This window comes from Bombus huntii, unplaced genomic scaffold, assembly GCF_024542735.1.
Source record: "Bombus huntii isolate Logan2020A unplaced genomic scaffold, iyBomHunt1.1 ctg00000062.1, whole genome shotgun sequence".
Taxonomy (NCBI): Eukaryota; Metazoa; Arthropoda; class Insecta; order Hymenoptera; family Apidae; genus Bombus; species Bombus huntii.
Window position 1 is genome coordinate 664,341 of NW_026099323.1, and position 10,132 is coordinate 674,472.

At 34.9% G+C, this 10,132-nt stretch overlaps 1 protein-coding gene across 1 annotated transcript; it reads left to right on the forward strand.

Moving 5' to 3' along the window:
- The first annotated feature begins 1,721 nt into the window (after positions 1-1,721).
- Positions 1,722-8,658, forward strand: LOC126876037 (omega-amidase NIT2-A-like). The gene is made up of 4 exons (XM_050638953.1): positions 1,722-2,774; positions 7,419-7,603; positions 7,998-8,166; positions 8,441-8,658. Exons 2-4 carry the CDS (start codon positions 7,520-7,522, stop codon positions 8,572-8,574), a joined length of 387 nt encoding a protein of 128 aa, XP_050494910.1. The 5' UTR covers positions 1,722-2,774; positions 7,419-7,519; the 3' UTR covers positions 8,575-8,658.
- The last annotated feature ends 1,474 nt before the right edge of the window (positions 8,659-10,132 follow it).

The following is a 10,132-nucleotide window of genomic DNA, read 5'->3' on the forward strand; positions in this document are numbered from 1 at the left end:
AGCCCTCCCTTTCTTTTAATGTGAAATAGAAAGCGAAAATTTGAAAACAGATTTTTTGGAAATTTACTTGCAAATATCGTTTTCAATATCGTGATTTTCTTCCCAATGGTACTGTACTTTCAAATTTTCCAGTATCCCTCTAAAAACAAAAAGTCGAACCTCGTTATTGTTAACGTAGGCATTACAAGGAAGAGAAGTATTAGAAAGCAGCTCCTTTTTATTATGGATTTCTTTATAATCATGTAAATAAGAAATTCCGGAAATTTTTTCCTCAAGAATTTAATTCTTGTGTTTTGATTGATAATTATTACACTGCATACTAACTTTTCGCATACTGTTCGCGTCTAACAATTTCCTAATAATAACTACTTCAAAATTACATATGTTCTTGCACGAATTCAAAAGTACGTATGATACAATTACAATTGATTCTAAAATAATAATTATTTAAAGATATTAAGATACTAATTAAACGTTTCACTATATTTCAAAATCTGGAACAACAAATTTTTATTTATAAAAAATGAAACTGTCTTTATATATTCTTTGTCATGATGCTATTTCTTATTACCATGTCGACATTTTTTAAAATTCATTTTGTTATCTCTACGCAATATGAAAATTCATATGCTGCTTAATATTTTTTACATATTATCCATCCACCGCATGATATCTCCTGAAAAATCAAAATATTAATGTTATATTATTACAATGCTTCTTAAATTTCAATTTTTGACAAATTTGAAATCCAATATATTTTGCACAATTATTATTTATCAAAAAATTCCAAGTTAGTAACTTTCTTTTCAAATGGCAAATAACATATACTTTGACTTACCTGTAAGTTTTTGTTCCTAATCATCATTTCCTCTTATAGAACACATCATTATTGTTCTCATAATTACTACCAGTGTCATAGATATTGTAGTGGCTACAACTGAATTAATAGAAAATGATAAATAACTGTGTATAACACTAACACATAATTGTGTATAACAATGACAGATAACTTTTACTTACATATCAGTCGATAAGGGATTACTGTGATATCCTGTTGATGTTTCTTAAGGCACTTGATTAGGTGCGATACGGTATCATTCCTTATGGTATACTGTAGATAAGTATTTTAGAAAATAACAAGAATAAATCTAAATTATTCAGAGGTTCCAGTTTCGGCTTAGACATAAATACAGGACCATTTGCAAAGAAGAAAGGGTGCGTTTCTACAGCCTCGTTATAGTAACCATGAATACCAATCTCTGAATTACTGGTTACTAAACATAAATATCCTATAAAATTTAATATATTTCTTTAATTTTTAATACATACATGAGTTAGTAGTTCTAAATTATGAATCATCCTACCTGTGATATTACACTTTTCCTTATAATATCATCACTCGAGTGAACAACATTAAGATCATGTAAACCATGTCATCCTATCTTACTGTGAAGATACTTAGTTATGTTATCTAACATTATAAAAATATCATCAAATTCAAGTCCTTTTATTCACATCACATGGCCACGACGATCTGGTTCTTCGTTATATAAGGTTCTAAAATTTGTCGTATATATAGGATGTACAAACCGTGATATCAAGGTATCAGTTCTTCCTTCCCAAGGGACAGTTTCATTAAAATTCTGATAGAATTAAAAATTAATTATTAATATTCTAACAATCATATATGTTAAATACATTATAGTCAACGATATATACCTGAGCGAATGTAGGGGTGATTCCTTGATAATTATAAATGTCATCAGCCCACATCATTGTGCCACTTCTTTGTACTCCAGCCTCTAGATTAACAGCCTAAACAAACATACGAAATTTTATAGAAGCTGTACAAAATATAGTATATATGCGCAATATTGAAGCGTTCAAGGGGATATAAAGGTAATGTACATCACATACACGTGTACTCTCATGCAACAAAATACAATTAGATTTAATAGTATAAGCTCTTTTATTCATCATAAGAGATTGGAAATTTAAGTGTCTTACGAGGGTGAGTAAAAAGTTACCCGCTCTGTCGGTGTAGAATTTATTTTAAGCAATTGTCAAAAAAGACATACATCATTTTTTGACATAATCACTCGATTTCTGTATACACTTTGTCCATTTGCCGAAGGACCTTTATATTTTCTCATTAAAAAATGTTTTGGGCTGAGCTGCGAACCACGAATGCATCGTCGTCTTCACCTTTTCATCAGCTTTTTCGGCATCCATCTCGCACAAACTTTTTAAAATCCAAATCTGTCGTGCACTATTGCATAAGCAGAGCCGTGGCTGATTTGCAAATGATTTGCCACATTATCCAGTGTCACTCGTCTATTCCATAGAGCATAAGTTCATGAGCACGTTCAATGTTGTCATCGTGGATGTGGACGGGCGTCCAGCTGTTTTTTCATAACACTCGTGCGATCTTCTTTGAACTTTTGTGCCCATTCAAACACACTTCGTGACAAAACACTTTCTCCATAATGTGCATTAAATCTTTGATAAATATAGGCATCAAACATAACCTCCGACCACAAGAAACGAATCACAGCATCCTGCACTGTTTTCCTGCAAATCACCATTGCAAAGCGCCATTACTCGCGCAACGGTCACAAACGAATTGACGTAACACAAAGAAACCTGCGCAGCAGCACTGAACAGATATTGACGTCATACGAAGAGTGCAGATGGATCAATACGGTCGACAGAAGTTTTAACTATCTGGAGTGCGGATAAATTTTTACTGAGAGTCGTATAGGAATCTATAATCTGTAAGTACACCTTTGGCTGAATGGAAATTTCTCTTACATATAGTCAAAAATGCAGAAACTGTGTATTGAATTGGAAAGTGATAAAAAATAAGTGAAGTTTCGAGGTTGCATGTGATTGCATGAGTACACAGGACGTTTTTAGCGAATAAAAAATAATTTTGAAAGACACGAGACTTATCTTGTATTTTATGCACTCTCTGTGTCCGAATTTTCAGAAGCTCTCTATCTTATGAAGTGTTTTAGATTAGCCGGAAAATTTTGTACGTACATACAAGAAGTATACGATCTAAGTGGAATATTCCATTATTCTCTTGATACAACAGAAACGAAATTTACAGAACTTCTCAGAAAGTTGGTTTATTATTACCAAATTAATAGAATTAATATACGTTTATCATCTTTACATACCTAAGTCGTGGAGGTTTATCGTGCGTAAAAAATTAGTGTCGTTTCAAAGTTACATTTCGTACATTTTAAGCCTATAATTTGTAACGTACAAAACAATGTAAATTTGAGCTGTTTCTTATCTCCACAATAAGAAAATCCAACTTTACGTTTTTTACACAATGATATTTATGGAACAGTAATATCATATTATTGCATCGCTTGGAGAATGAAGTCAAGGTACGATGTGACCCTAGTGTAAACGCTGGGATACCCAGCTGTGCCACACTTATAAGCATAAGACACAATACCTATTAAATACGAGGTTAATTCATGTTGTATCAGCAGTGGTCCGCCACGGTCAGCCTGAAAGGATCGTTAAATTTTTAATCAAAGATACTGAAATATATCGATCGAATTGCATTGAAATTATACTTATATACAGTAATAATCTTCTATTGATTTGTGTATTGAAATACTCCAATTTATAACGTACATGTTATATGTATTTTGAGCAAAACTAAGATTAGAAGGAAATTAGATTAAATACCATAACGAGGTGTGAGAAGTGGGCAAAACTATTAAATTGTGTTTATCTATTATTTTTAATGTTTAAGACGTCGATTTGATGTTAATTCGAATTGACGTGTCTTCAGATACCGTATAGTTTGTAGTAACTCTGTAACTTAATTACCGTACAAGAATCCTCTCCACCCTGAGCATGTTCGGCGCATATTATACCATCAGTGATATCAGGTGCATTAGGAAATTTGGAATAAGCTATTTTGCATTCGGCGTTCTTAATCACTGGCATTTGTACTTCCATTAATGCATTAGGTCGTGGTCGTCCTACGAAGAAAATGAGAAAGATATTTAAGACTGGAACTGTTTAATTTTATTATAAAATTGATATCACTTGCTATATCTTAACGCTCCCCATCCAGCAACAAGGGGGTTATAGCCGACGAAGTTGCTCTTTCGTACAAATGGGATATACGTACCCTGAAAAATAAAAAAATAAATGAAAATGCAGGAAACGAATGACCAAAAGTATGAGAAAGAATTGTACACGCTTTATGACACAATATATGTGTACAGTAAGAAATTTCAGGATATGATACTTCAGCAATACTCAATAGCATATATATATATATATATTTGAGGACTTACTCGAAAATGGCACCTCCTCCACCAATCTAAGAATGGCAATATTATGTTTGTGTATGTTTTCTATTCCATCCATATGTGCACAATGTGCTGCGGTCAAAACATGCCTAGCCGATATCAGGGAACCTCCGCACTTCCATAGTGGTTTGTCTGGGTTTCGGGGATTACGAAAACCTAATGCAGCATTCCATGGCCAAGCGCCTAAAATGCAATAGTCATAGTTGTGAATATACATAATTTTTTCTCACATAACGAGTAACAACGATTATTACCTATTCGATATTCGATCATACAGCAGACGATAAGTACATACGTACAAATACTCTGAAATAGAGATTTGATAAAGACAGAAATTAAATTTTTATTCCAGTGGAATACAAATTATTAAATAATTCTATATAATTTCTATTTGAACTATACTGAACTATAAAGTTCAAACGTGTAATTTCTGCCCTAACAGTTTTTGATCTCTATCCATATTATTACTCCTATATCAATTTTTTATTTCAAGCAAAAAGATACTCTTCCTAACATGAAGTAAAAGAAAGAAATAATTCAAGTTAATAAGTAAAGTTACTACCGATAAAATCATAGCATTATTATTTAGTCTAATTGAAATGTACATTGATGTGCTGTTTAATGCCTTTAAAGTTCATGCTTTGCAGTAAATGGCTTATTATTAATCGGAAAGAAAGACATAAAACGTACCAAGTTCAGCTGGTTTACCATCGACCACCCTGTTATGAGAGACGTTGCTAAAACCACAGTATGGTGGTCGCAAAGCCTTATACTTATACACAGTTTTTATTAAAATTTCTCTCTTCTCTTTGTTTGGATCGTTCGGACAGCAAACGATCGTAACATTGACCTGGTATCTGCACACTGATCGTCTATAAAAATCGGTGGCTGTACGGTACTGTATCTGCCATATTTCTTGCAGAGGTTTACATTTTCTGTAGTCAAGGCACCTGCCTTCTTGATTGTCCGGTGTGGTACATTCTGGATCAAACAATTTTAAAACATTTATACAGTTCAAAGATGCGTAAGAAAGCGACACCGATTACTCAACTTTCGAAGTAAAAAGCCGATCAAGTCCACCGGATTGCCCTACAGACACGTATTAATCCGTAAGAGTTAGTCATCATGTTGATAATAATTATCTAAAGAAACTTTTCACGTGAAAATATAAAATTTTAATTGATTAGATATTGTGTTAGCCATACTTAAGAAAGAAAATGAAAATGAATGAAATGAAAGAAAAGGACTACCTTCAACCTCATGTTTTAAATAAACACTTTGTCAGTTTTGCGGTAAATAAATTCTTAGGAATTCAGGACAGTTTTTAGTGAATCATTTTGTTTCGACCGTTCGCGGAGAGACGCGATCGCGAGATAGCACGTCAACGAGAGTTGTAAGTTCCCGTTACGATTAAATAATCGACGCCACGAACTGATCGATCCCCTTATTTCGATTATGATAATAAGGGTAGTTCAATGAAATTCCACAGAATTAACACAAATAAATTAATGTTTATTTCAACAACTTATTAACTAGAAAGATATAAATGGAACAAAAAAAATGTAACTGCGTTTTGGTTGATAAGTAATGCGCGACATACCACATGTGTTGACGGTTCGACTTCTCGAAAAGTTCTGAACGCCTTTCGATTTTTTTCGTTTTTTCTGGAAGGCGACCCCCACTACGTTCGGATCACGCCACATTCTTTTACTGCGAGGTAAAATACGGGCCACGAGTCGACGTTTCTGGAAGTCGCCCTGCTTAATGAACCATGCGCTTGCCACTACAATGTTTGTTTGCCGGGCAGACGCGACGATCCGTCTGCGACATTATAGTGCCGCGATCGATAGTTAAGAATATGACCTATGGTAAGCCGCATGGCGTAACATTCTCCCCCCGTTGAGAGGGTACCGATCAAACTAGCGAGGTGTGGTTGAAGTTCCCATCTTATTTCGGCTCGGTGGCTAGTTGTTCGGGTTTCTCGAGATCGGGTTGAATTGGCAGTGGGACAAGCCTTTTGACGCCCCGATCCAAAATGCTCTTTGCCGTCTGAACTGTAGCTGTCCGGATGACACCATCGGTGCCTGAATGAACCTTGATAACTCGGCCCAGAGGCCAATGCATGGAGGGAACGTTGTCCTCTCTGAGGATGACGATTGTGCCCTTTTGGATGCTGTGTCCACCCTTGCTCCATTTATTGCGGTTGGTTAGCTCGTTCAAATACTCCTTATGCCAGCGGTTCCAAAAATGTTGTTTAAGCTGTTGGATATGCTGCCATTTGGAGAGTCGGTTCGATGGAATGTCTCTGAAATCTCGATCACGTAAGCACATTAATGAATCGCCAATGAGGAAATGTCCGGGAGTGAGGGCTAGGAGATCATTTGGATCGGTGGAGATAGGAGTTAGCGGGCGGGAATTGAGGACTGCTTCTATTTCTATGATAAGAGTATTACAGTGTTAAGCTCATATGTTTCTGTTTCTCCACTCGCGCTGCGCCATAATATCCTTTGATATTTCCGATCCTCTGGTCGTACGAGGAATTGCCGATACATTTTCTCGATCTCGCCAGTGAGTACGTACTGATGAGCGCGGAATCTAATTAATATACAAAATAAATTGTGAATTGATTCGAGAATATAGGATTTCTCCATTTTCATGATTATCGTGATTTTTGTATAAATATATTTTTTAAGATACTAATAATTAGGTACTTATAAATTAGTATTATCAATTATTTTGCATTTATAATTCCGCCTCTAGTATAAGTGTTAATTGAAAACTAACTTTATGTTTCAAAAAGTACTAGCAAAGTCGTTGAGTAACAAGCCACTGATGCTAACACAAATAGCATTGTCGTAATTAAATATTTCTAAATATTCATTTTTCATTTTGAACCCGTAGAAACAATTTATTATATATACTATTAGCTAAGTAATTGCATATTTAATTAAGTCGAAATATAAAACTTAGTTATTTTAATAATTTAAAAAATAAAAAACTGACAAACATTTCAATTTAATTTATGGTTGGAACAAAAGACAGTTATTTTTCATTAATTGAAATATTGCAATGCAGAGTACTTTCGAAAATACGCCGAGAGTATTCCTGATGGTGAAACGAGCGTTGCTTCATCGAACGCAGCTAAAGAAAACAACATCTATGTAGTTGGTGGTACGATGCCTGAAATAGAGGGCGATAAATTGTACAATACCTGTACTATTTGGGGTCCCGATGGAACTTTGATAGCAAAACACCGAAAGGTAAGTAATATATTCCTTTATGGCTTTGAATTTGAAAATATTGGGGCGAAGAAAGTGACTCTATCTAGGAATAATTTAGGAATATACATATGTACATACGTATACTATAACCAATTCTATAATTTACGGTTTATAGATAACGTTATGATACGGGAAACGCCCATTTTTGTTGTAATGTGTAATATAAATTTTTCACATACTTAAAATATTATTATACTTATTTTTTCTCCTTTTTAAACATTATTAAATGATAAGATTTTTTAATAAAAGAAAGTGATAAAAACGCTGTCAGTTATTAAATAAAAAATAATTAAAGTTTAGGAGTTGGTAACTTTGATATTAAATTACAAAAGTTGCAGCAATAGAATTAGCGACCACATTTTTATGTTATTAGGTACATCTATTCGACATCGACATTCCTAATAAGATTACTTTTCGAGAGAGTGATTCACTCAGTCCTGGTAACTCCCTAACGACGTTCGATGTGAAGGGCTGCAAAATAGGTATTGGCATTTGCTGTGATATTAGATTCGAGGAAATGGCACGCATTTATCGGAACAAAGGTACGGTAACTTAATCGATCAATACTTAACTAGCAAAAAATTAAATATCTTTCTTAAATATATTCTATATAAAATTAATATAATCTGTAACTCTGTATAAAAAGAAGCTTAATTTAAAAAACCAGTATATTTGCTGAAAATGAAACAAATAAAAGAATTAAAAGCACAATAAGAGGACTGTCCTCGCATATTCAGAAATGATGGAATGTGAACCGCGCAACTACGAAGTTAATTGGTATTCGGTGGCTTCATATTTCCTGCTTCTCTGGGTTAGGTTGCCAAATGCTGATATATCCAGCGGCATTCAATATGACCACTGGACCACTGCACTGGTCATTACTTCAGCGTTTCAGAGCGAATGATAATCAATTATACGTTGCCTGCATATCACCGGCTCGTGTTCCTTAAGCAAGTTACGTCGCATGGGGACATACACAGTTGATCAATCCCTGGGGAAAGATTCTTTACGATTTGGAAACTCAAGAGAATATGGCAGTCACCGATATCAAAAAAAAAAAAAAAAAAAAAAAAACTGGCGAACCGTGTGTTACCACAACGAGACCCGCGATGCTATTTGTCGCTTTAAATTGTGCCGCAACTCGTTTTTGAGATCTTTGCCAGGGGCGCGTTAAAACATGCTGAAAATATATTTCTGGCTTTTCTGGGGTTTAACTGAAATATGACAAATAACGTTGTAAAACATATGTACTTATGACTTACAGAGTAATTGAGTGTACAAAATATATAGTATACAAAATAGCCAGCGATTTACGGCTTTAAAAGATCAAAAGGAAAGAAAAGAAAAGAAAAGAAGAAAGATAATATGTTGTGGCAGTCTAAGTCGATCTAAGAAAATAGATAAAGGGAGGGGGGGGGGCAAAGCTAGTTAATCTGGAAAGAATCCAAGCGTCAATTTCAAGCATTTACAGAGAATCAAGCGGGCTGGTTAAAGTCGTGAGTTGAGCAATTATCCCGCGTTAGGTTCAATCAGGTTAGTCCCACGCGAAATTGATCCAACCATGCGAAAACGAGTGTATTCTGATTTCTGTCGCAGATACTTCTGGCTAGTGCAGTACCTACACGGTGGTTGTTGAAATAGCCGCTTCTCATCTATTTTCCGCAGCGCGGACATCATCCTTTGATCCCTTACGACTAACGAAGTTTTCGAAGATGTACGGCAGTTTGAGATTCTACTTGAAAATGATCATGATTGCGGTCTGTGTGCCGTCTGCTCTTCTTTTTGTCCTTCCGTTAAAGACTGGTAAGTTGATACTGATTAATTATGCGATCGAAACCATATATAATGGCTACAAAAATGCCGCCAATATAATATTCCTTCTTTCTTTTATCTGTCTGCCTCTCAGGTCGTTTTACTAATTACAATAAGTAATTTCGTCTTCTTTGCGCTCTCTTTTAACGCAAAAAAATATGAAATTAACATGATATATACATTACTACATAAGTTATATATAAAATATGTATATTATACCCTTGCCTACTGACTGATATGAATTTCTTTCGGTCTCGAATGCGTTAAAAGAGAGCGCAAAGAAGTCGAAATTACTTATTGTAATTAGTAAAACGACCTGAGAGGCAGACAGATAAAAGAAAGAAGGAATATTATATTGGCGGCATTTTTGTAGCCATTATATATGGTTTCGATCGCATAATTAATCAGTATCAACTTACCAGTCTTTAACGGAAGGACAAAAAGAAGAGCAGACGGCACACAGACCGCAATCATGATCATTTTCAAGTAGAATCTCAAACTGCCGTACATCTTCGAAAACTTCGTTAGTCGTAAGGGATCAAAGGATGATGTCCGCGCTGCGGAAAATAGATGAGAAGCGGCTATTTCAACAACCACCGTGTAGGTACTGCACTAGCCAGAAGTATCTGCGACAGAAATCAGAATACACTCGTTTTCGCATGGTTGGATCAATTTCGCGTGGGACTAACCTGATTG

Coding starts and splice junctions, on each gene's coding strand:
- LOC126876037 (XM_050638953.1), top strand. CDS start 7,520: ATGCCTGAAATAGAGGGCGATAAATTGTACAATACCTGTACTATTTGG. Junction 7,604..7,997: donor TGATAGCAAAACACCGAAAG/GTAAGTAATATA, acceptor TTATGTTATTAG/GTACATCTATTCGACATCGA. Junction 8,167..8,440: donor ACGCATTTATCGGAACAAAG/GTACGGTAACTT, acceptor TCTCTGGGTTAG/GTTGCCAAATGCTGATATAT.